The sequence below is a fragment of the Calypte anna genome, chromosome 8, assembly GCF_003957555.1.
Source record: "Calypte anna isolate BGI_N300 chromosome 8, bCalAnn1_v1.p, whole genome shotgun sequence".
In the NCBI taxonomy this organism is placed as follows: domain Eukaryota; kingdom Metazoa; phylum Chordata; class Aves; order Apodiformes; family Trochilidae; genus Calypte; species Calypte anna.
Genome location: NC_044254.1, coordinates 11,554,432 through 11,582,158, shown reverse-complemented (window position 1 = coordinate 11,582,158; position 27,727 = coordinate 11,554,432). Strand labels below are relative to the sequence as shown.

At 38.0% G+C, this 27,727-nt stretch overlaps 1 protein-coding gene across 3 annotated transcripts in view; it reads right to left on the bottom strand.

The window, feature by feature from the left end:
• The window catches only part of CDC14A (cell division cycle 14A), a 57,628-nt gene extending 31,450 nt beyond the window's left edge, over window positions 1–26,178 (bottom strand). Inside the window, exons 1-6 of one of the 3 annotated variants that reach the window (XM_030455615.1) lie at window positions 25,262–25,698; window positions 25,024–25,185; window positions 24,594–24,684; window positions 14,337–14,412; window positions 7,078–7,170; window positions 1,148–1,227 (exon numbers count right to left, since the gene is read on the bottom strand). In XM_030455615.1, coding sequence (XP_030311475.1) covers window positions 1,148–1,227; window positions 7,078–7,170; window positions 14,337–14,412; window positions 24,594–24,684; window positions 25,024–25,185; window positions 25,262–25,367 — 608 coding nt within the window. In that variant the 5' untranslated portion in view covers window positions 25,368–25,698. Of the gene's footprint in view, window positions 1–1,147; window positions 1,228–7,077; window positions 7,171–14,336; window positions 14,413–24,593; window positions 24,685–25,023; window positions 25,186–25,261; window positions 25,699–26,024 lie in introns of those variants that run through there. The other 2 variants (XM_030455616.1, XM_008490887.2) reach the window with 2 other exon arrangements.
• Window positions 26,179–27,727: the final 1,549 nt, after the last annotated feature.

The following is a 27,727-nucleotide window of genomic DNA, read 5'->3' as shown; positions in this document are numbered from 1 at the left end:
AACTGGTTGAAGGGTAAATGTCTCTAGCCCTTGGTCTGAGCAAATAGGGTCACATGAGACTGTTCTGCAAACATACTATTTTTCCCAAGTTTTCTGTCTTATAGTTTTAAGGCCTGACAATAAAGATCCTTTGCTTGGTCAGAACCTGTTTTCTGCCTTAATTTTTATTTTCATGAGACAAAGGAACCTAAAGACAGCAATTTACTATAATTCCAAACAGCAAGTTTTTTTTTAATTGGTGAACAAGATACAGCTATTCTTGGGTAACACAACCCTCCACTACTAGGAGACTTTTGCTTTTTAGGCAAGTTTTATCTGGCTCCTGCACAAACTATGAGAGACAATCTGATCTTCCTTTGGTAAGTGGCTGCAGGATCAGATGAATTTGATATAGATGAGGTAGCTCTACATTTACAAATGCACTGCTTGACAGTGAGCACTACTTGTAAAACACTGACTCTCCTAAAAAAAAAGAGGACACTGACCTTCCTGACAGTTTCATTTTCTGTTTGCGTAAGATTAGTGTCAGGTACTTTCTTAAAGTCAAGGGGCATTTCATGGCCCACGCCATGAAAAAAATATGAAAGTATCTTTATTGAATAGGCATAATAGCAAAATTTCCTCAGATTCAACTCTCAATATGACCTTAATAGAGTGAATAAAGACAGCTTGATGTAAATTATCTATGATTTATTGAATACAGAAAGGCAAAGCAATTTAGTAAATGGAACAGCAGTACTTGTTCTGTAAAATAGAGAACATGTAACAGCATAAATCCCCTTTCATTCATTGAAGTCTAGCTAGTTAAGTATTAAGTAACTTAAAAGATTGGAATGACTTACAAATGGTGAAATATCATAGAGAAAAGTTTTAATTCCTAAATCATAAACTTGTTAAGAACTGTTTTCTAAACCTGACAGTGTGAAGGACCGGAAGTGTTATTTAAAACTTAAATCAATTGAAATGGCTTTATTATTCCAACAGAGAGCAACTAGTTCCACCAGAAGTAAAAAATATTTTTCTGGAGATGTCATTCAATAAACTATCTGTATCAGACATTAAACCCCTTGCTGGGAAGGCAATCTGAAAAATGTGTATGTTCCAAATTCTAAAACACAAGTTAGGTCTATGTCTCATATTCACATACCGAAATGGAAGATACGGTGGATTAGATCCAGACAGAAGTGTTCTGTAAGCTTCTTCCGGTGTTTTCTTCAAGTATATTACCTAAAGAGGGTGGAGGAAGAGGAAAAAAAATAAGCCCTGAGGCTGAGAAATTACTAACCACACATACACTTCCCCAAGCCCAATAAATCCTAAGTAATATATACTACAGTCATTATGATAACTCCTGTGACGTTTATAGGTCAGAAAACACATTACCTACATAAGGGTTCTGAAATCAACAGAAACTGGAATGTTTGTTTTGTGTCATTTCTCCTTTAATTTTTTTTTTTTTAATCACGTATTTCTTCAACTGAGACACTTTAAGATGCTCAACAAGATTAATAAGATGGCATCTATGTTAGGAGCTCTTTGTCCAGCTTCACGAGTCAAAGTATTATCACAGCAGCTGATAAATGAAACATTTCTCTACCACAACTCAATGGACTATTTTCCAACGCAAATATTTTTTGATTCCTAATTGTCAATATCAAACTACTAATTAACAAGAATATCCAATTCAACAAACTGAACCTGTTACGAGATCAAGATCTAGTTAATGCAACACCTTAAGCCAAAGCTCATTCTGCTGTCACTGAACACTATCAGCTCATCTTACTTAATAAATTAGAATATAACCACATCTTGTTAGATTTCAACTCCTATTTGTACAGTAAAGCTGATCCTAAAATAAATTTAACTTTGAATATGTATTAAGCAGGAGCACTATCTACAAAAAAAATATTTCATTCACTTTGAAGTGGCATATTTCACATGCACAAAGATGTTTTGTAAGCAAAGCCACACAACTTTCTTTGGCATTTGCCTGCAACTCACCACCTACATGGCTATTTTTTATCTCTATGCACATATAATTGTTGAATATCAAGTATCCCAATAATAATTTTCTTAAAAACAATTTTCTTAAACAAGACATAGGCTAGTTCCTAAAAGTTTTATTCAGCTTTTGATGCTGAACATATTTAATATTTCCTCTCTTACAAGACCTGTTTTACAAAGGGTGATGTTGTTCTCCTCCTTTGCCCCACTGTCACTATTCCACCTCATAACATGTGGCAATATGACATGTTAAAAACCAGATTCAGCAAGCATTAAAAATTTCCAACTATTTTTTGTCTCTGACATTTCCATTCTTACATTATTTCCTGAATAATGATGTGGTTGAAACATAAAGCTCTCCACAGATGGGACACTACCGGCACTACACACTGTGAAGAAAATTCATACCATATATTCTAAAAAGTTTATAGAACAAAAAGGGAATTTTGAAAGTTCACCTTACCACTTATTCGCAATATTTCAAACACAATTTGGATTCATCTTGCTCCCACTCACATGCGCCACTTTCAGATTAGAAGTATATGGAACAGATCTACTCTAGAGCTGCTAATGTATCACGAGAACTCTGTGAAGCCAACCTAATGCAATCTGAAGAAAGGTGTTGCTTGAAACAGCAAAGAGGCTAAACATGCTGCAGTAAATGAAAAGCCTTTGTATTTGCTGACCTTCCAAAGAAGGAATTGCAGATTTAAGCAGTAATGTGATATGCTTAGATTAAAAGAGAACAAAGTCTAAAAACATCAGGTAGGCTGAGAAGTCTTATTTATATTTTTTAATTAGGGAAAAACACTCCTGCAAGCAACTGAATCAGCATGCTCTACTAGTTTGCTCTTACGCAGTCATTTGCTGTGACAAAATTACAAACTTAAGAACTCAACAGCTTTTCTCCCTACTGGCATTAGAGAAGTCTAACAAAAGCTGTTACTACTAAAAGAGAAACTTAAAGTAATTATGAGAAAGAAATATGACCAGACCCATCTACTATCTACAAGTAAAAGGAAAAAGAGCTTACTGGATCTCTTTTCAGAGTTTGTCACGGTTTGAAAGCATTACGTTTCACCATGACTGCTCAAAAGACAGATTTTGGTCAACTAATCAAGTTTTGATCTTGTAAGAATTGCCAGAGGTAACTATTTGTATTCTACAAGGGTAGAAGTGAAGCTCTAGGCTTACCAGGCAAAGCAAGTGCCATATGTATATGTTCTCCCTTTACTCTGAACCCATGCCTCAAGAAATACAAGAGCAGTCCCTGGTACAAAGACAAGTATTTCTCCTGCTCATCTACCCCAAGGAATTCAAACCTTATTATAAGTACAAAACCAGGTAGGGGTTACTGGTTTTCAACCAGCAAAGAAACATAAAAAGTACCTTAAGAATATGGGAAGAGGGATGCAGCCCTCAGTTCATACATATGTTATGAGACAGGAAAAAATGTACTCTCCTTAATGATTTCTCCAAGAATGTATTATTAGATGACAAGAGAGGAATTAATGTAATCACTTCAATGTAATTCTGTCAAACCTACTCACTCTCACCCCTCTTCGCCTTGGAAACAACTAGGGACAAATTGAGTCAAACCAGGCTATTTTGCATTTGGTGTCCATGGAAGTACTTGCAGTACTATTTTAAGTCAATTTTTCATTTATTTTTAAAAAAATTAACTACTGTACAAGACTACATAAAAACCTTAACAACTAAATTAAGTTTTCAAACAGATGAAAAGCAAAGCAATACTAGCTTCAAAATATTCTCTCTGGCACCTGGTGAGACTTTCCAGAACCTGGTAGTACCATGTTTCTGACATCACTGAACAGTCTGCATTATAGTCTTGGCCAACTTGGAGGAATTGTGAAATTCCCTATAAGATCAGAGAAGTCTGCATGTTCTTTTGACACTACAATTTATTTATTTGTTCTTAATCTGAATTTTATGACAGAAGTAATCTGTCATTTTCAGAATTCTAAAGAGCAAGGACAATTTAGCAACTGGTCATGAATAGCCCAAATGTACTGTAAGTATACTGTAAAACTGAAATTTAGGAAATGCCTATTCTTGAGATATAATTTACAAAAAGGAAAGCTGCTGTCAATAGTTTTAAGACCAAACTTTTGCTTAAACTTGAGTCTCTTATTAAAATATTTTAATAGCTATAGGGTATCCCAGTTAGACATGTTTATGTCTAAGAAGCTGTTCAATGGAACAATCTAAATTGCATATCACTTCTGGAAAACCTTCCAAGAACCTGATCCATTGTTTTCCACGTTTCATTTTACACCTAATGTTTTAACACGAGGACTTCCCAAGCTTTCTCAATTAACTTTCATACATTGGTAGAGTTCCTAGCTGTAAGACTGTTTTCAAAATTTTGTAAAGTAGAATAAAAGACATAAAATCTAGAAGACCACAGATCAAAGAGTATATTTCTGCCACAATGTGGATATTCAAATTGAAATAGAACAAATTGTCAGTTACACACAGCTCTTCTATTGAAGAATACAATTAGATTCCTCCAGGTCAGGTTACCTAGCATGTAACTCAAGAATATACCTCCACTGCATATGACTGAACACAGCATTATAGGTAAAGCACCCCAAAAATACAAATACTATTTCTTGAGTGTGTAATAAATACATCTGGATTATAAAAGCTAAGCCTCTGCAGCTGAAACAACAAAACAGATGATTTTTAGAATAAATATTCCTTTTATTAATTCCTTGGCATTACAGAAGGTGAATTAACTACTCTTACAGTTGAAAGTTTAGGAATACACAACTACAGAAATAATTCTGAGACGACATACTGATTTAATGTATGTGTTTTCAACAAGAGAATCAATACTTTTTTGTACTGGTAACACTGTTAGTAAAGAAATATTCTTATTACCATTGTATGTTCAATAATCAGAAGATACTTAAAACATCTACTAGTCTGACAGGGGTATAACAGCATCAAATGCAGATGCGGATCATAGGTATGTGCTTGCAATTAAGAGCTAGAAGCATCTTGAAACAGGCAAGGCAAGGGTTAAGTGGGCATGCAGTCACAGCCCACCAATTTAACTTATTGTTCACATAAGCTACCTACTCCTTCCGTGACTTGTCACCTGATACCTACAACAGAGCACATGTGCAATCACACCATGGTACACCTACCATGCACTTCCCTGCTTCACTTTCTTTAGAGGGATTTCATATGCCCTCCCCACTCAGTGCATGCCCTGAGTGCTGTTGAGCAGTTCCTTTATTTAAAGGACTGTTCACATGTTCACAAGTCTTAAATGCTGTAAATATGGTATAGTCTTACTCAGCTGATCAGTCCTCTGGTTTGCACTTTACATACCTCCTTACCTTTCTGTTCCTACCACATAGCTCTGCAAGAACTTCCCTTCATGGACACCAGCATTCTCTCCCTGGGTTGAGCTAACCTTGATAATGTCCTTTTAACCCCTTATCCACGGAGAACAGCCACTTAATTGAGACAGTCATATAACAAGGACTGGACAAGAGGAATTAAAGGGTAATCTCATCTCCTCGAAAATGCCAGTGCCTACCCTTTCTAAGGCTTGTAAGATGTATTGGAAGGTGAAGGCAGGATCAGATAAGGGCAATCCAGAGAAGGTAATTAGATCCTGTAATCTATGTACCTGCTAAATAAGTATTCTCCAGCTACAGGCTTAATTAGACCAGTTTTAAAACACAGAGTGAATCTTTCTAAATCCATAACTGGAAATACAATGATGCAAACAGATACCGAAAAGTAGCCTGAATGGAATGGCTGAAGTCTCTTTACAAACTAGTGTGGGAGTCAGTATAGTGAAGATGCTGCCAATTCGGACAGATTTTGGATCTAAAGTGGAAGCACAGTTTATAAAGAGATGCTACCAAATTTCAAGGATCCTTAAACAGAATATAAAATACAGAATTGGATATTAATTCAAATATTACTAAAAATAGCCTTGTACAGTCAAAACAACTTAGAATATTCTAATTCATTTGTTCTTTCTATTCCTTTTGTAGAGCTGTTCCATTGGGTCTACTCCAATGGGTTAAAGAATCCAACCCAAAGATTTTTAAAATTTTAGAACTCACATTTTTTTTTCCATCTTTACATTTAATTACTTTTTTTTCAAAAGTATTTACGTATTATCTGTGTACTTGCAGTAAAACATTTTGTCTACTAATGAGAATCTGCATATGAAATTCTTTCAATACTATAATTTGCATTTATTGAACTTTGTATTAAGTATAACATTAGGTCTGAAAGAAATATACCAGCTTTTACATGCTATAAAGCGTGACTTAGCAGAGACTTCCAGAACTCTGCTGATCACATGGATGTCTGCTCAGGACCAGCAGCTTGTCAGTTTCAATACTTTATCAGCTTAACACATGTTATCACAAAGACTCCAAGTTTTCTAGAAGTCTGCTCCAATTCTGGACAGTAAAGCAGGAAGGTTAAATTGAAGTTTGATCTACACTGCTATGAAGACACACAAGTGGCTATGCAACTGTCAGCTCGGGACTATCAAAATTTAGGTGATAAATAAGGCTTGTGTAATTAAGAAGGCCCTGTGCATTGCATATCGACTGTAATATTAGAAGGCTGAAGGGCCTCAATTTTTCCATTATTCTGGGTAGGCTACAAAAATTAAGTGAATCCACCCAATAATCACTATGTATCTTGTCTAGTAACTTTAGGAAAGGCTGTAAGAAAAAGCTTTTTCCTCCTCAGTATAAATTTCACTACTGTCATAAGGAGACAGCCAAATTTAGAGGTAAGTTTGTGGTTTGCATTTCTGACATTCAAGAAAATGGTATCCTACAGGAAATGTTCACATGGTCTGCCAAAGCTACTCCGTCTGTAGTGAAGCAAATAGATTTAAGTGCCAAAGACAGGGCTTCCCTAAAACTCATACAACATAATTTTCAAAGACAGCTTAGAAAAGAATGAAATTACAATCTGCCTACATCCATAAGAACCATCTTGAGATGCTATTTTACCCACAGCAGATGTCTTAAGGTGAGAAGTATTCAGGTGATAAACAATACTTACAGCATATGCACCTATTAAAAAGGCTGCATTTGCTCTTTTCCTCTGGTCAAAACTTGTATAATACACTATCTTCTTTCTTGATAGACTGAAATACTGTTAAAAAAAACAGACAACATATATTTACTGAAAGAATAATGCACTTTAAAACCCCCAACTTTTAGAACTTACTTTTCCAAAACAATTATTCAGAAAAAATACTTACAGAGATTCTTAAAGAAGGAAAAAATTATCAATATCATGAACAATTTTCTTATGCAATAAAGTGCAGGGAAACAGCCCCTGTCAGGGCAGATCTGTAGATCTTAGTTTGCTGTGTGAAAATATCCCACAAAATGCATTTGAACCAAAATGTTCAATATAAAATACTGGAATTTTTTTTCCAAGCTTATATTTGAACAATAGCTTCTGAACACTGATTAAATAATATTCAGATTAAAACATCCTCCTATGTTAAATCTCTTTTAAGCATGTAGCTCTGTAAAGAAGGCAAGAGAAAAAATGGAAGCAATCAATCTTTCATGGTCAGTATCCTGGCAGGACCCTGTCTCCATTTATCTGCCTTTGACTCCGATCCACACATTCCTGAATCCAGCTCCCATCTGTCCAGCAGTCCCAGCAGTCTTGTCTGAGACTTTCCCAGCATGGGCCCTGGGCATTTCAGGGGGCAGGGAGCAGTGCAATATTGGGTTTGTATGTATTTGTACATATTTCATTATTTTTTTAATCATTGTTTCATTAAAGCTGTGTAGTTTAGTTTCCACCTGTAAATCTCTCTCCTTTATTCTTTTTCCTTTACCTTTTTTTGGGAAAGAAGAGGAATTTATAGAAAGTATCTGTCATTTGTTTACTTGCTAGGCCAGAGTTAAAATAATCTTCCATCTATACTACCTAAAAATGGGCTGACAGACATTTTTAGAAAATTTCAACAGCAGGAATTTACAGGAAAAAATAAATGATTGCAAAAGTAAAAAGCCTGAAAAAAGGCTAGGTAGAGAGACAGAACTAGTAACACTTGCATATTTTCTTTCTTTAGGAAGAAACGAAACCTTTATCAGAATCCTGTGGGCAAAACTCCCATTGAAAACAAGACCAACAAGCACCAGAAAAGAAACTGCAGCAAAACTATTTAAAGCCAAACTGTCAATTAAGAATTGCAAACAGTTTGTTGCATTATTATTTTTTTAGCTTCCTGGATTGCTACACTTCCATTATATTCTGCAACACTATCACTCATGTTTTTCTTGGCACAGGTTTGCACAGTAGTACTACAGTTCTTAGAAGTCATCAGACATACTGGATTCTGATTCTAAATATCTGAAGCACATTTCTATTTTTAGAAGTTGCACATTTTAATAACTGCCTTCATATCAGTGCTGCTGTTTTTTAACTCCAATATGACTATTTTCATTTACTTTGTGTTCCTGCTCTTGGCACTGATGACACTTGGAGGTAAGGTAACTGCTGCAGTCATGTTTTATTTAAGTAGTGCCAACTGTATTTCACTTCCACAAATCTGTAAACGCCAACTCTCATCTTAAACCTGGATGCAAAATTTATGATAGCGTTAATAACAGCATCAAATTTTGCAAAAAAACAAGCAGCTGATAAAACCCAGAGCAAACCAGTGTATGTATCATAGTGAGTGTCTTACTCCCACTCTCCCATAGAAATTTAATAGCAATTTTAACTGTACATTTCAGTCTGGTCTTATCACCCTGAATTTCCATAGGTAGAAGGAGTAAAAGTTAATGCTCTTGGGTATATCTAAACAGGACTATAATTCCCAAAATAGCTGGTTACTATGGATTGGAAGAGGTGGTAACTTGAAACCAAAAGCAACATCTCCCCCAGCATATGTGCAAACATCCAAAGCACAAGTAGTTATTTAATTAGTGAGGCATTTGATTATAAAATCTTGACAAAATTATTCCCACTATTTTAAGAAACCTCTTTTCTTCCCCCTCAGTTTTTTAAATTTTAGTGTTCTCTAACTGCAGTTCCACCAATGATGTGTAGGTGGGGTAAGATCACAGTAGTTATGTAAGAGTGACAGAACTTCAATTATACTTGACTACTAGTTATTTTAAAGCTAAGTTCTTTGCAACAGTTTACAGTTCACCTGAAATACCATTTTAAACTGCAAACCCCACATTCTACGAGCTACCCAAAATTTCTATGTGATAAGACCATTTCTTGTTTTATTTTACAAAATCATTTTTTAAATCATGTATTAAATCATTCAAATTCTGACGTGCCTCTACACTTGAAGTACTTGAAGTAGTCAAAATGTGACAGCTCACCATAAAAATTCCCAGATTATTTAAGTGAAAGGAATATATTGTTTTCATTGTTTCATTTGCAAACTGTAGGGTTTGACCCTTCTGAGCTATATTGCTAGATTAAATGGTTTTTGAAACCTAACTAAAAGGTTTAACAGAAAACAGAAAATCAACACGAATCAACAGATTGCAAGTTAGTAATGGGAGGAAAACTGCATCATGATTTTACTTTTCAGAAGCCTATAAATTAAACCACTTTTTATTTCCACACAAGTAACCGAAAATAAAGTTTTATAGTGTTTGCTGAAGTGTCAACAAGCTGTTCTTAAATACTGACCATATTTAATAAGCCAAACCTACACCTTTGGCTACATTCAGTGACAAGTGTTGAAGACAGTTCTTTAAGGTGACTGTTTTTTCAACTTCAGAGCTCCACCTGAATGTATTAGGGCTTTAGCTCCCTTAGATGCTGCACAAGGCAGAAAACCAACAGCCTGTCCACAATGGATTTTTCAATACAAGTTGTCTACATAGTAGCTACAGTTAGATGTGATAAAGTAGCATAGTTGCAAATCAGCTTTTTTCCTAACACACACACCATGAAGCACTGAAGATTTTTCTTTATCAGTAAAACATTTTAGCAGATTCACACAGTTAGAATAACAAATGTAGCAATGGCACAGAGGGATGTATCAATACGTATCCCAGAGGAACATAATCAAAGACAATCTTTTGAGCTAAAAGCAGAGGCTAATGAGATGCCTATCAGGTTTTGGTTTAAGTGATAAAACTATTCATTAGGTATATGAGAGGATTCCAGAACACATTCATTTCACAGTGAAATGACTTCTCTCTCTCTCTCTCTTTTTTTTTTCCTTCTTCTTCAATACTAGATCCTTTCTTGTTTCTTGAAGACCTCAAGAGATATTTACTTAAACAGACGTTGATGAGAGGCTTAAAAAGTGCCACTGTAGACAATTACTAGGATACTTACACTGTTCAAGCAAGAAACTACTATAATGTGCTTAAAAAGTCTGCACTGATGCAAATTACTACTTTTATATATACACACATGTATTTATGTAATATGTACAAATAAACTGAATATAAGGCTGGCAAACTGTTCATACAAAATTATACACACAACCTGCCTCAATATCTAAGTTTTACTAAAGGAGATGCTTGCCATTACTATAGTCCTGTGTGTATGCCCAACAGTTTATCTTTAAAAAAACCCACCACCTGCAATTCAGCAGCAATGCAGTCAGCACAGAAAAAAATGTTAGCCCCATAGTTCATAAGTCTGCCAGAACCTTCCATCTCCTGCCTGTCATCTGTATTTGTATCATATACTTCAATGATGCTTCTGCTCTGAATGCCCATGCTTCTGATTTTGAGCTTGTTCAGACTATCCACACAGAAGACAGCAAGATTTTAAAGCACTTTCTATGACAATCCAATTTATTTAAACCAGAATAACATTTCTTCATAAATGAATCATGGTTGCTTAGTCAAGCAATTCTACCCAAACAGATTTTGAAGAACAAGTAGGAAGATGGCATGGTCCAGCATTTTTTCTTGCTGTTGAATTGTCTAGTCAAGATCATCTCCATAGTCATCACTAATCAAAACATTAGAAGCATAAGAAGGTCAGAAAAGTTTTCCTGTAAAGCATAACCAGGACTTTAGCTCCACCTTTCTCAGCAAATGAGTATCTGAACAAATTCTTCAGCTCTTTGGGACAGAACTGCTTGCTCTTTTTAAAATCAGCCAGCATAAAGTTAAAATAATTTACTTTTAAATGTTGGTCTGCCATTAGCACATTTCAAAATGGTGCCCTTCTCCTTCCATACCTGTGGTGCAAGAAAGGAAAGGGGAAATCAGAAAACTTCCTGTGTTTAATTCCTCTCCCAAAACAGAAATATAGGTGAAGGACTTAGGCAGGAAATTTGGACGGTTGGTTTGTTTTAATGACTTATACTCTCATTTCTCCTGTTCTTATTCATAGAAGTTTTAAACTCAATAAATTCTGAGTCTTAAATGCATGCAAAACAAGTCCTGTTTTGAGAGTAACATCTTTTTAGTCTGACATCTTTTAAATAACCTTTTCATTAAAAAGTACACAAAACGCAACCAGATATATACCAAATTAAGGAAAAACATATGTCAACAGCAATCATCCTGGAGCTGGATTTCCAGATTATAATCTGCAGTGCCTTTTACTTTCTATAAACCAATTCCTTCTGTTGGTCACAGACCACAGTTGCCCTTAATGCAAGGGTATGGAAACAGCAGGTTGCTCAAGAGGACTCTTTCTCCATGAAGTCCCATCAGCACTTTTTATCTCTGAAACCCTGATCACAGGATGCCCACATGTCCTCTTCGTGCCATGTGAGAATTACCATACTTTTGATGCTCACTGAATCAATGCCTTGCTGGGAAGTCAGTCACAGGTCATGAACTTCTTACACATACAAGTTCAGGCCTCAGAAATCCCCTCAGACACACTTGTGAAGGACAAACATGAGAATGTGAGGGGTAGAAGGGCAGAAGCTGTGAATCTATAATTCACTACTAGTGAAGCTGAGCAGTAGTCTTCTGTGGCTAGGCCTACAGGATACATCAGCTGTATGATTCAGCCCTATGGTTTTGTCTTAAAAGCCCACTTACCTACTTCAGATACTATCTAAATTAAGACAGAGTCTGGCATAGATTTTGACTATTTGAAGAGCAAAGCTTACTTAAGCCAATGTCAGCAGTAGCACCACTCAACCAGATGGGAATCTATTAATGCAAAAGATTCCACACCACTCAGGTAGTATTCCAAGCTTTAGCTGTTTGATTTCAGGTATTACTTCCAAGTGGTTACACTATCAAGTTATCCAAGTTATCCTTCTCTATAATACATCAGCAGTTGAAAGGAATTTATTTGGAACAGCAGCACTGCCTCTCACCCAAGACAGCAGCTGATATGCATGAGATTTCTCTGTCCTCTTCCTGACCATCTATACTCCTCATACTGTACATTTGCTCCCCCCTACTCCCCCCAAAATATAGAAAATTTACTTTGAAATGACAGCACAGTTTGCTAAATCAGCCCTGAAAATGTCACTAACAGTTCCAATTTGGCTCCCTTGGCTACTTTTTTTTGTACTATGATATGCAATCTTTATATCATACCCTCTATGATGATCAGCTTGCCTCATTCAATGTACATGATGGCCTTGTAACAGGAACACACTTCAACATGAGACTATGTAAACTGATGATCAAACTGATAACAATCTCAGCTTGAATCAGGGAAAAAAACAGAATTAATCTCTCTAGTTCTCATAGCACAGTCAAAAAATAGTAGACTTATTGATGTTTCTTCTTTAGAGTAACCGCTTCACAGAGCAAGCATTCTCCACAGTCTTTAATAACTCAAATTTAAGGTCATAAACAACAGAACTTAGGTTAAAAATGTAAGATTCCTAGTGAGAAAGCTCCACTGGTCCCGTCTTTGAAAGGGCAGTGGCACTAGCAAACAGTGTGATAAAAAGTTTATTTATAACCACTATTTAATTTTAACACAGAAATGGCAAATACGATGCTTTCCCAATATTAACAGGCATATTTCTAACTTTCTATATTAAAAAGCAACATGAATTTTCACTAGAAGTACTTTTTTTGTGTTTGTGAAAAGGTCATAGCAACTCTACAAACTCCTCCTTTTGCAGAGCATTCTCTTAAGTTTACCTGGCTTTAAATCAGCATGCCCAGTTAGCAGCAGAAAGTGTGAATCAACTTGCATACTGGGTTCATTCGTACCATGAAAACGTTAGTCCCAGAACATAACGTCATTTCTAATACAGGACTCCTCTTACCCATAGCAAATGTCATCACATTCTGCTGTCCCATTTTCCTTTTCTGTCAGTAACAGGTCTAATATTTTATATTAAAGTAAGATTTTAAATCTGTACTATTCAGTGAAGGGTCTCCTTGCTATTTGTACACAAATTATATTAATTAGTAAGTCAGAATAGAACATGTTTTCCATTTCTTGCAATTGATAAATTTTCTATACATGTTAAAAAACCAAAAAAACCAAAAAACAACCAAAACAAAAACAATGCCAAAACATTCATAGTTTTTTGGGGACCAGGTCAAATCTAAAGCTCCATGTTCAGCATAGGGGGTCTGGCTGGGATGGAGTTTGGTTTTCTCCACAGCGGTCTGTGTGATGCTGTGTTCTGACTAGAATTGCACTGATAACAAACCAGCTCTAGAGCTGCTGCCAAACAGCACTTACATGGCATGAAAGCCTTCTCACTCTGTCCCCATAGCAAGTATGCTGGGGTGGGCAAGGTGCTGGAAGGCTACATGGCCAGGATAGCTGTCCCTGACCAGAGGGATGTTCCATACCACGTCATACCACACTCAGCAGAAAATCTGAGAGACAATCTTCCTAAATTAGCAGATGCTTGGAAACTGAATAGATAATGGTCTGCTGGTGGGATGTGGTGACTGCCTTTGCATCACTTGTTTTATTCTCTCCACTTTTAGATGTGTAAAAACACGTTCCATTCACTTTGATAAATTGCTACTTCTAATTAAAGTGAATGGAATTTATGAGATTTCATGGGTGTGGTAGCTTTTTTTTTTTTAAGTTTAACATCTGTTTTTTCAGTTATTCAAACTAGCACACCTCTTCATTAGCTACAAACCCATGAAATATCCAGAATACTTTGTTACCATTATTTTATATAAGGTTATATAAAAAGATGAACACATGCTTCAGTGCCTCACCTGATAAGCAAAAGCTTATTCAATTTTTCCTTTCTTCAGAGGAAAAATAATTCAGAACAAAGAATTAAAGTAAAGCTTAGTAGTAACCATCTAGATAATGCACATCTAACACCCACTTTCAAAGTGGGTAACACATATTAATGAATGTCTAATCATAAGAATATAGGAACATTGTTTTTAAACAAAGCTTACCTTTAATTTCTTATTTAGCTTACAGCAGTATCTATATAACATTGCCAAATTTAAAGGTCCAAAATCTCCATAGAAACTGGGAGAAAAAGAAAAAAGCGTTATTAATACAAAAGATCTAAGCAAATTACAATATGCTTGTTGTTGATGCTTAAAGCTGCAAATCAGTAACTTTTGGGGGTTAACAAATAGCCAATATATATGGTGCAACAGATAGGCCCTTCTTTATTTATTTGAGAATAGGAAAAATTTGATAGCATTTGTAGCTTCAGCTTAAGATGGCTAACTAACTACTTTTTCCATTATATACACACACAGTAACCACAGAAGTTTTTTCCTTCATTCCATAAAATCCAGTCTGGTTTTGGACAAATCTACAGAACTTCAAGACACCATCTACTTCCCTTTAAGAGATGCCTATATCATCCTAGATAAAGGTTCTAGAGATGCTTGAAATGAGAATATATATCACTAGATAGTATGAAGAACAAGCCTGAATAGAATTTCTTATGGGTAGTAGATTTTATTCAGTCTTATACACTTGATCTGTCAGAAATTTAAGCTTCTATCATCCTGTACCATTTCAGAGACTACATAGCACACATACACTTAACATATAATTGTTTCCCTTTGTGCCCCCAATCCTCTTTTCTCTAGGCTGTTCTTTCAGTTTATTTCCTATCTTCTGATTGTCCTTGTTTCTCTCTTCTAGATTCCTAAATATTCATATTACCTTTGAAGCAGCAGTCACTTTCCTGGGAAAGAGATAGTAAAGATAAATTATTGCACAATAAAAGTAAGCTCCTGGTAGAGATTCATAGAGTTCTTACCAGCTAGACCTTCAAATGACACTTTTATAAGCAATAGCAGCCCTTACAAGAAGCTTATGACAACTTCTAGAGCCTTTCTCTCTACCCATTGTGCAAAAATTGCTCAGAATTTAAGTTGCAAGTTTTCTCCAGTATTTTTCCTTTTTGAGTACAGAAGTCTGTCTTGGTGGTCTACGGAAGTTTGTAGATACACAAATTATAAACTACCGTGAGAACAGATTAGAGCTTAAACTCAGCTCTGCTTTAAGTCTTTCGCTAGAAGAGACTGTATACCTGCCTATTGGTAAGATGGGTCATCAGCATCTGACAGTGTGGCTTTTTGAAGAATGACAAAAGAAAAAGGTGACTGTGGCTCTGAAGTAGTGAAAACTTACTGAAATCATATGACAGGTGGTAGTACCTTTCAAGCTTTCTTTCCAATGGCAGAGGGTTTTATTTTTCAGAAAAAAAAATTAAAAATCATTACTTTCCAGTTAATTATAAGGAAACTTTTACTTTGAGGGCAAACATTGGGAAGAGGTTACTCAGAGAGGCTGTGGACTTACAACCCATTTGTACAAGACTGAGCAACCTGCTCTTGTTGACCTTGCTTTTGTGCCTGGGGATTAGAACTGTGGATAGGCCTTCTGGCTTCAGCCATTCTGCTATTCTAAGTGGACACAACAACCAAGTAGGAGTGTCCTATCTTTTTTGTGCTGATAAATTTACTTATGTCCTCCTCTCCATATTTTCTCAAACAAAAAAAGCCAATCCCAGTACAAAGAGAGACAACAAACTAGTCTGACTGCCATCTAGAATGAGTGTCTCTGCAACACCAATGCACTTGCATATCACCTGCCTCGCAATGTCAAGTAACAAATTTTAAGATTCAGCTCAATCCTCCAGCACAAACTATTATGGCCTAATGCTTAATTACAGAAGCTTATTAGCTGGGTCAAAGACTAAGCTGTCCAACTCTTAGGATTTTATTTATAAGTAGGTTGCAGAGAAGTTAACTAATTCATGGAAAATTTGCAGTGGCAGTAAAGCAGGGCTTAATTTCAGAATTCCTCCTTTTCTTCAGGAAGTCTGCCAGCTATGATCAACAGTTATTTTGAAAAAAAACCAAACACCTCCATACAGATTGAGATGAAATTTATTTAAAAATTGTTCTAAGAAGCATGAGTTGTGACAAAGAAGATAAAACTGGAGCTCTAACAATAGAGTAAATGTAGCTTCTGGAAAAGCTACACAGAAGACTTACTAACATCTCTTCCTATTTGGCAGCACTAGTTTGTCTATGCTGCAGAAACAAAGTATTTTTCAGAATTCAAACACAATCATAAAGCAGAGATAAAGGCACTTTTGGTAGTTGCACCAGCACCACTACCCATACAGCAAACACCAGCAGCTCCCAAGGGATTTACATAACACCAGGTATGCTGCATAAAACAGCCATTGGCTTTGTTGTTAAGATGATGTGGAAGATATGAGGAAGAAAAAAAAATATTCATGTAACAAATAGCCTAACTTAATCCACTTAATATTTCTAAATTGGAATAAGCTTGAATGTCCTTTTTTTAATGGGACCAAGTGAAACAAGTGCTTTACAAACCTCCAAATCAAAGTTCTCTAAAAGGTAATACAAGGCTTTGTTTTGAAGTTAATGAACTCTGATTTACAAAATCCTTCTTAAATTTAGATTCTTAGAAATAAATTCAGTTCTGACATGCTTAAGCAGAAAGGTTTAATCTTATGCAGCCTCATTATTACTAGTATAACAGTCCATTTTTGTACTTGAATTAGAAGCGCTTGATCCTGACTCACCTAAAGGATTTTCTTCTTAAGATCAGAATTTTGGCAGAGTGTTAGAGAGAAGTGGAAGGTGGAAGATGGAAAATGAGGGCTAAATGGAATGGGGAAGAAATGATACATCAAGTGACCATCTGACTTAAGAATTTTATCTGGCAATAGTTGAAGTACAAGAAATCAAATCTTATTATAGTCACCGATAACAATCTACCCTGTATTATTTTTCTTCTGCCTCTTTTACAGGTAATAGATTTTCTTTGTATCTAGATGTTTTAATAAGCATTTATACACAATAAAAAAAAAATCAGGATGCCTTTGAAGCTTAAGCCACTTAAGAGAGACAGTCATTTACAATGGAAGTGGGAACAGAACAGAAGGCAAGTATGATATTACATGTAATTATATTTTGTTTTAATGAAGTGCTTAGATGTTAGCTTAAATTATTCTTCCCCCTCATCCCATGGAAACTTGCTATCCTTATGCTTCTCAAACTAAGCAGCAAAACCCCAGAATATACTAGGATGAATATTTAAATATTCTTCTTCACAAATACTATCATAATGCTACCAGGAAGCAGTGGCATAAGTTTCTTGTATCTGTATTCACCTTAGAAGACTCCTAGAACCACTTCTTCCTTACTGCTTAAGATCTCAGGTATTTGTTGTATTGTATCATAGGAAAGATCACCCATCTATAACTGCAAGCCCTCCAAGAGCTCACTGGTCTATTCTGTCATGCAAGCCAGTACTGCACATTTTTCAATGGCATTTATGGTGAAAAAAATCCAGTCCACAACTCAACTTGTTTCTGACTGCAGTTCCATAGAATGCCATGTGAATGTGCCATGGATCAACTCAAGCCCTGGACATATTTTCTTAATGTTAAATTCACTTTTTTACTAAGCATTTGAATACCACTAACATACAACATGAAACATCTTTCATATCTTGTACTATCAGATGGAGTCTGGTTACAAACAATGAAGGAATACTCTAGCCTGACAGACTCCAAAATCAATTGATAACCTCCATATTAAAATCACAGTCTATAGCTGAGGTATCAAGTTATTTTTCAAAGTTCAATTGCATTACTTATACTTTACCCCAGAAGCCGGATACATTTTCACCCACAGATGAATACAACAGAGCAGCAGCTTCATACTGCAATTCACTTACAGTTGTCATACAGCAACAGAGGTATAGATAAAAGGATAACAGATTCCCATGTGAAAAGATATTTCAAGATTGTTTTCTTCATAACAGACCAGTGTAAATTCAGTGTTATTGCTACACTGAGGACAACGGTATGTATGCGTTCTTCAGGCTGCAGCCATTTCCAGTCGTTTTGAACACAGTTGGAAGCCCAACTACCGTGCTGTGGGGAAATTATGTTACTTGCATGGCAACTTTCTCAATTATTTCTTAACTTTAAAACAGAAGCACAATTGCAATAATTTTATTGAGTGCGTGTAGCAAGACGAACCTCTTTTAGGGAACGGCACTTCAAGGTCCAACCAGGTGTTCCAGCAGAGACTCACGAACAGTGCTCCAAGCCTATAGCCACAGGGTTGGCTAGCCTGGATCAGTGCTGTTGCTCTGAGAGCAACTGATCTCTCTGCTGGCTTGCTCAGGAGTGAGCTGAGCTTGTGTCTCAGGCCTCACCTTTTATTGGCCCTCTGGTCCTGCTCATGCGCAGTGGGGGCCCACCCTAATTGGGCACAGGTGGGCTTGACACAAGCTCATGCTCACTCCCTGGCAATTAGGGGCACCTGGTTGCCTCGTTACACCAGATACAACTACTCCTTAAGGTAGGAAGATTGCCTTCTTGGAAACTAGCAACCACAAAAAATTCTTCTGCCAAAACAGGAGAACCTCAAGCTTGCAATTAATCAAACCAGATGATTAACCACAAAAATTACAGGAACTAGCAGAAATACAGCTTCCCAACTACAACACTACATTAATTTTCCATCATTTTATAAAGATCCATTTTACTATTAAAATAAGGCAATTAAGAGTGTATTAGAATAAGGAAAACATTGAGCACTTGCTTTTCTCTCCCCTTTTCCTAGGCTGGATTACTGGAACATTCAGGTCACTGCACTGTAAAGTCCTCACTGCATGTGCTTTGGATTTAGCCACTAAGCAGTACAGGAACAAACTACTGCAGATGTGGCCAAGTGGCTGCTACAGATAAAATACTTGAAATCATAAGCTAAATACATATCAAATGCAGAAACACTTCTGGATGAAAAGCCAGAGTCTATACATCCACAACAACCTAACTGCTGGTCAGGAAATCTCACTTATTCAGTCTTCTTTCTCCAATTCCTTTTTCCTAGTATGTTTCTCCTTTCCTCTTCAAGTACATGAACAAAGGTGGGATGCTCAACAGCACTGCTCCAGCCCCACCAATTCCAGTTACACGTGAATTGCTAGGAGCTTTCTTATCTGGGCTGAGCCACAATCCCTAACACTTAATACTACTTAGAGATTGCACAGTTCTGAACAGACAAAGGATGATGCAGCAAATACAAGCCTAGAAATTACCTATTGCCTCACTGCTTGCATCTGAAGGTAGGAATGATGCAGAGGCTCTGGATTACACAAAAAAACCACGTACTCACTCCCATTTTCCCTTCAGTATTCTAAATCCTACTCAAGACCCTGATTCTTCAAAATTCAACAATAACTAATGTATCCAAGTTACAGTTGGTTAAATAACTATTCCAGATATATGCATTTTTTTAATACCATAAGAGTATCAGTGGAGAGATTCTCCTGTTTCCTGTAAAAGTTTCCCTACAGAAGAACTTTCAGGTCATGTTAAAAACCTACTCTATGGAAAAAAAATTTCACCTTGAGAGGCCAGGTTTCTCAAAAGGGCTTTCCTGTCTCAGGCTACGCTTCCATCCAATATAAAACAGAAGCCTAGAAAACAGACATTTTTTTTCCTGTTACCCTTTTCCTGTTAGCAAAAAAAAAATCCTTGATAAAACTTTCTACAATTGCATTTATCTTTTCCATACAAAGCAGTTAAGACAGATATGGTAGAGTCGTATGTCAAACTCTATGCAATTGTTGGACTGGAGAGAACACCACAGGTGTTAAGGGATAACACTTTACATGTTTCAAGTAAAAAATTATGTCAGTAGCTCATGTCTGAAGGAAAAGTTGGCAATCCCAATTCTTACATCTTTCAATTTTGTTATTTGCATTGAATGTAAAATATCTCATTTTAAGATGGAAAACAAAATAAAGCTGGAGTAGCAGTCTTACCACTGATGTTTAACAGTTAAACATACAAAAGCTGGTGTTAGTATGTGAAGTTTTTCTGCTCTGTATTTTCATTCACCTTGATATAAATTAGAGTTGGGAATTTTAATATTTTTTCCTGTGGATTTTAGCTTACAAAGTTATATTGGTCATCTGTTAATCAAGTTCAAGTCTTCAAAAGCTACTAATATGAACAAAGAACTCCCTGTTCTCTGTGTAAAGCAGCAGTTCTGTTTGTTGTAACAAGGGTAAGTTTAAGTTTTCCTCTTCCTTTCAAAAGACATAAGCCAGAGAATGAAGAAGTTCAGGTTTCCTATGCAAGTACTGTTATTGGGTAGCCATGGAAAGCATTTAGCCAAGCTGAAAATAAACAAGTTAACCCTTACCTTTCTCATAGGAAAAAGAAAAACTTTCTTTACATATACACATGCAGAAGTCCAAACAGTTCTCATGTAATATTGCTGCAGCTAAGCATTTGAGAATTTTATTCTACTGTTGTTTGAATTCAAAGAAGGAGCTAACATTAAGCTGTGAAATGGGCAAGAAACCATGGCTTTAGTTTTAGTGTAAAACATAGGATGTACAGAGAATATATTAATTACTTTTACAGCTGCTCACAAGATGTCAAAGTGCTGTTTATGTAAGAGACTCAAAGTCAGAACAAATGACCAAACAAAACCATTATGATTTATGAAAGCTGCCTTTATAATAAGGAAGTGATTCCTGTTTCTCATTATCTAAATTTTACTTGTTTGATAAAACTTCAACAAAAAAACAAAAATTTGTTTTGACAAAAATATGTGAAAGCAAAGTTAACCAGTCAAGTGTAGTATCCTCAACCCAGAGCCGTTTACTGAAAGATGAAACATGAAAGACGCTATTAGAGAATAAAAAGCTTCTTACTAGTGCCTAACTGATTAATGGAGGTGTTGCCAAGGCAAGGCTTGTCTGTTTGCCAAATGACAGTCTTCATCAAGCTGGATTGTTTCCTGAAGTAACAGTTACCTGCACTATGTTACCTGGAAGACTGTATTCCCTTAAAAGCAGTAGCATAGACTTGTTCAGGAGGGACCTCAGTGTTTCAGGAAGATACTGACAAATATCTTACAGAAACAGATCAAAGAGAATTGAGAATTGGATAAATTAATTTTCTTGTTCCCTCAGCTAAGGAATTTACATAACATTGCCTGGCATAACAGGTTCAAGGTTAAATTGCTGTACTTTTAGCCAAAATAGTGACAGTTCCAGAAGCAAGTTCCCAGCCAGCTAGCATTTGATATGTTCTTAAAAGCATTTAAGTCTATTATTTTTAAAAATGTGAATGTTTAGATAAGCAATGATAGTGTTATGAATTCAGTAGAATAGTTGATGACTTCAAGTGAAAACTGAAGGATAAAGTACTCAAAATTACATAACCACACTTTGTGTACAAGTTAGTGATAATTCATGTGACAGACTGCAGGAACAAGCCAACATTTATGAGATCAAAACTTCCAAAAGCATTAGACCTACATCTGGTTTGTTTAATAAATGGGTATACTGTTAATGTATGCTATTACTTCGTCTCTTCAAGAGTGGGGAAAAAAAGGGAAGCGAGGCAGTGAGATTTTAAGTACTGTGTGATCCAGTAACATGCTCTGTAATCAGACAGCCTGAAATCTAAATATTCATGAGGTTTTCAGACCACATATCACATCAGTGAAAGCAAACTGATACCTCAGGAAAGTCAGATAAATAACTTTCTGTAACACTTCATGCCCAAGAGTTATCACTAAAGTTAACAGAATAACAGCCCAAGTAAAAGACTACTCCCATGCACAATGAAGTATCTTGGCCTTGTCACTAGAACGATGAATCTAAACAGTCATATAATATGACAAATATGAGCCTCATGGGTGCTGAGGATTTTGTGCTCGAGTGGATACCTCCTATCCTCTTCCTTGTAACACCTTGAATCACTAATTTTAATAAAAAGCAGATGTGACCATGAAGTTCTGATCAGCAAGAACAGCAGAGGTCATTTTGAATGAAGATTTAAGAAACCACTGTTCTGAGCTACAGCACTTCAAAACTGTCTTCAGAATGTTTGTTTTGCTTTGCCATCATGTAACAAGTTTTTCTAGTCACTTTCCCAGCACAAAGGCTGCAGAAAATCCAATCTGGTGTATTAAAGTTATGATCCACTGCTACTTACAGACAACCCCTGATATCAGGGCCCCCGCTTTGCTGTGCACGCTGTGAAACATTTGAGAGCCAAGGGGCAGACTGATGTCAAGCAACTCATTGTCGCTGATGAATATCTTGAAAAAGGAAGAATCAATATTTCCACAAATACCAAGAAACTTGCATTCTATTCCTCATTCTGCCTATAGCTTCTCAATTTCAGAAAAATATATGAAAAAAAAAATAGTAACCCCGATACCTGCTTTTACTTCCCTAGGATAATATAAAGTTCTTTGGAAATGAGAGAGAAAAGAAAGAGGAATAAAAATAATGTCAGGCATGGTTTTACTACCATACACTCCCTCATAGTGATGGATGGTGCAATACAAATTCCAGGGGAAAGTGTAGCACTGTTATGTGAAACAGGTAACTACAAAAAATTCATTCATGCCACCTAGTAATGTCAGTTAATTTCTACCTCATATTATGTTTAAGTAATTTAATTTGAGAGTACAAAAAGGAGAGTGCTATTATGGTACAAATTATAACACACCTTAAAAAAAGACAAATTGGATTAGGAGCTAGCAGTTCACAGAATACACAAGTTACATGTCCAGAATCTTTAGATATGCCTTAGAAGATAGAGGACACTGCTTCCTTTCATTACCTTGTAATTATATCTGGTACCAAGTTACACCCTGGTATGTAGTTAACAGGTAACTGGGTTACACAGTGTACTTACTGAATTGCCTTTATACATGTTAAAGAAAAATGTCAAGACATTTAAGGGGTGGAGGGAGTACTTTTTTAAAATATGCTACCAACCTCACACAGAAGATCCCAGTTACATTCCTTGGTTGGTACAGTAACAGAGTACAGAACAGCTCCCCCTTTCCATGCCCAAGATAAAATACAACATAAGATTCCTTCACTCTCTCTCGAAGCATATTATCAAAATGCTCAAACATTATCAAACATATCTCAAACCAAGCATAACACAGAAGTCTTAGAGGAGGTACAAGATTCCATTTTTCTTTTATTAAAGAAAGTGGAACACATTCATATAATACAAACTGCTCAAGATCTTCTCCAGTTAAAGACTGCTTTTAATACTAGGTCAACTAACCTTGCCTTAGAGTACTGCAGAGGCTCTTTCCAACCTAAATTAGTTCATGATCATTAAAGAACCTACTCCCAACCTACAAAGTTAATTATGAAAGTCTATACTGGGAACTCCAGTAGAATACATCAGGTACTCCAGTAGAAAACATACAGCTTAAGATAATGAAGACTCAAAAACACATGTAGAAAAGAAACTCTTAAACAGCAAGCTGTGCATACAAAGAAGCTAGAAACCAGAGAAAATTGTTTTACACCTCCAAAAAAGCAGCACTGAACTTCCTGAAGAAAGGGAGAACAGTTGATGCTCACAAGTTCTTCACACAGAAAGTAGGTTATATTTCAAATAAGACCATGTTTTTTGTTTCACTTTTGCTGCAGCACACCTGTTACGAAGTGGATAGGTATTTCATCACACATGAAACAGCTGATGTGAGAACACAGCATAGAGAAACAAAGCACGGAGCAAATATTTGTTTAATGTGCTTTACATCCTTTACCAGTATTCACAACTATAATAATTTTACTGTTGCCTGTGCACTGTCAGTGTCTTCCAAACACATGAAGCTTTCACTTGACAAAAAGCACTTTTTCTGCTTTTCTAAAGATACAAAAGCCAACTGGAAGTGCTATCCCCAAGAAGAGCTCCAGATGTTCTTCAAAAGCACATATAAGCCTTGTATTCTTGTGGGTCTGTACAAAAGGTGATCACTTCATACTCTTGAAATGGGAAAATACATATAAAAACATATTGGTTTGTCTATTAATACTGAATACTCTTTTATTTACTATTTAATAAGACATAATGAGTTTTGAGATTTTCTCCATCTTTTAAACAATTACCTCAGATATCTTTGTCTTAGCTCAGCCACAATTTAAGACATTTAACTGGTCTTGTGGCTGGTTTTGTGTTTTATAATTTTGTTAAACTAGTTTCAGCTAATGTATAAATATATCCAGACTACTTTTACGCTCATGCTTTTTGCAAGTAACTAAACGAGGCAAAAATATTCTACATAGTATTTAAGTGCTGGGACGTAATCACTTCGAGTACACAAAACACAACAGATCAAAACACTTACTTCTCATAGACCAGCTCCTCGTCAGTACAAAAATAGTGGGTATTCGAAGTACTCTTCGGTTTATTCCGTAAAGTAGCAAAGTACAGCCGGTCTGAAAGAAAGATGAGGACAATAGTGTCGGTCGGATAGAGCAGAGGGCCACTGCCCCGCCGCACGCCTGTCACCACGACGGTGGGCGCCTCACACCCCACCACCCCCACCCCACCCCGCGCCACCTCCCGCGGGGCCCGGGATCGGAAGAGGCACCGCGGGCCCTTTTTCTCCTGCGTGAGCAGTGGCGGGAGCGCCTGTCCCCGCGAGGATCCGCCGCCCCGCTCTGACCGGGCGGGCGGGCACCCCTCGGGAGCGACTTGACGACAGCGGGGGTGATTTCTGACCCAGAAACAGAACACTACAGTACATAGCAACAGGTGCCGACCCCGCTTCTTACCGGAAAAGAGAGGAGGAAGGAACGGCTTAGGCGTGCCCCGCAGCAGCCAAAGGGTAGGCAGATCGCAAGGCGAAGGCGGCCAAAACCGAGCCGGGCACGCAGCAAAGCCCGTGGAGCCGGGGGAGGGAGGCGGGGAGGACGGGAAAGAAGCCAGCGCGTTTCCTTTTTGAGGGAGAGGCTTCAGCTAGTGGGACCCCAGTAGCCAGGGGACGGGGAGCGCTTCCCGGCCCGTTCTCACCTTTCAAGAACTCCGAGGCTCCCCCCAGCACTTCGGAGGCGGCTGCCGCCGGCTCCATCTTAAACAGGGCGCGGAGCAGCGAGGTGCGGGGCGGCTCCGAACTCATGGTGCTCCCGGGCAGCCCCGGCGGAGCCGGGGAGCGCTCGCTTAGAAGCCGCCCGTCTCCCGGAGGAGCTGCCCGCCAGGGGCCACGCTGCTGGGAGCGCCACTACCGCAGTCCGCATAGGAACGGGAGCGTAGACGAGAACTAGCTCCGGGACACGGAGAGCAGGCGGGCGCCCGCAGGGATTTGAGCTCCACCCCGCCTCCAACCAGGAGACGCCCCCGGATTAAGAGGCAGCGGGCGGTTACCAGGCTACCGCCAGCGCTCTAGCAACCGCGTTACCGAGCCTTTGTTTCGCCCGACCCGCAGCAGAGGCTTGCGAGAGTCCAGCCCCCAGTCCCTCGCTCCCCCCGTCCCTGGCTTCCCCGTCCACCAGCCCCACCCTCCGCCTCGCAGCCCCTGAGCACGGGGCAGGCAGCCCGCCAGCGCCCCTGATCCGCAAGGCAGCGGCTTTGCACCCGGCACAGCTCCGCCCTCCGCCACAGCCGCGCTCCCACGCCCACCTCCCGGTAGAGCGCGGCCCTGTCCAGCCTACCCCGAGCTTACTACTCTTCCCGCCCAAGGGCGGCCTGCGACAAAATACCTCAGGGAGACAAAGGAGGTCTTGAGGTACAGCTCAGCCTGAGGGGGTGGGAAGCAGACCTGAGCCGGAGCTAGTACCTCAGCAGTGCGGTCCAGTTCAGGATGGAGGTGAGCGAGCCCCGCAGGCGGGGCGGGAGGCCACCGTAGGGCAGAAGGGAAGCGCTGCACTGCGCCAGTGCAGTTCTGTCTCCCCTACCTGCGCCACTTATTCGCGCAGAGCCCCGCCGAATGTGCCCTACTATTTAGCCTGATAGACAAACCGACCCACCAATGAAAAGCTTTCTTCGACGTGTCTAGCCAATGAGCGAGTGGTATCTGGTGAAGGGCGGGCTGAGTCCCGGTGCACGCCTTCCCTCGGGGCTCTCCTCAGCGGAGCTGCGGCCCCCGCCCAGCGGCCGTGAGCGGGTGACCCGCTTCCCGCCCGCCGAGGATCCTGTCACCTGCCGGGCCTTCCCTTCCTCCCTCGGACGAGGAGCTATACCTGCCGGGCAGCCTCGTCGGCTGCGGAGAATTTAGCGGGACCAGGGTTTCGGTGAAGCCGTTTGCTAACAGGGGACTATGCGTACCCATTTCGCGTGAAATTCCCAAAGCGCTGTTTAAAGCGACGGGTTCTCACTCTGAGGCCACTCACCGATGAAGTTTCATGTATGCTTCTAAGCTGAAGTATTACAGAAAGCAGTTGTGCAATTGTTTTGTAGTTGCATATTCTTTGTATTGGTTCTAATAATTTGTAGGTGTGTTCTTATGTTGCCTTTTTTTTTCTTTCTTTCTTTTTTTTCTTTCTGTTTTCCCTGGCTACAGAACCAGTAATCTAAAATACGACTTTGGTGTTGGTCCTGTGACCTTCGGTAAGAAACCACATTCACAGTAGTAAGCATTATTCCATACAAGATGCTTGTAAGACTGAGACTGTAGTCTTCCATTAAAGTCTGTTCGAGGGTATTTCCTTTTCATGAAAATCCACGTTTATCATTTTCTGTATTGTTCTATGACTTTTATTTATATTTAACCCTTAACTAATTTTTTATTTACAAACAGTTTTCCAAGGGGTAACATCCTGTGTAAGAGAAGAGAGATTGGTGTATTTTCTCCGGAACTATAGTTCTTTAACACCTTTTCACTCTAACTTTCACTACAGTTCAGAATAGCATACATTTCTAAGCCTGTGCTGAACTCAATATTTGAGTTTGTTCAAGCATAGTCAAATTAGCTTTAGCTTGGGCAACAGAAGCAAAGATGGAGCTGGTTAGCTACCCCAGTATCCATGGCTAATATGATGGCTATCCAGTATCTAGAGTCCCTGGGTACATAAAGTGTTAAATCCTATTACTTGTACATTGGCCTAATGAGGGTGGTGAATGTAGGAGGCAAACATGACTAGAACCTGAGCCTCCATTATCAAATGTTGTTTTTATATCTTTTGCAAAATTACAAATACTGTTTTGGTTGCATACAAGTTCTCATTTGGGGCAGTTAGCTAGAGACTTTGTAGGCACAGAAAACTCTTAATAAAAGTATTAATTAAATATTAACATTAATAAATTACTTAATAAAATACTTAATCTTTCTTCTTCTCTGTAAAAATATATACAAAATAACTTCCGCATTTTTAAGTTCCAGTATTTTCATAGCTTTTAGTATGATTACATAACAAATTTCACATGCAACATGCTAGCATTGATGTTTTTACCTCATAGAATTTTGTTATAATCCATTCCAATTTTTAACACTTGCAATCAAAGATGAAGGCTACAGTGACATCTTGTGGCATTTAAGTGTAT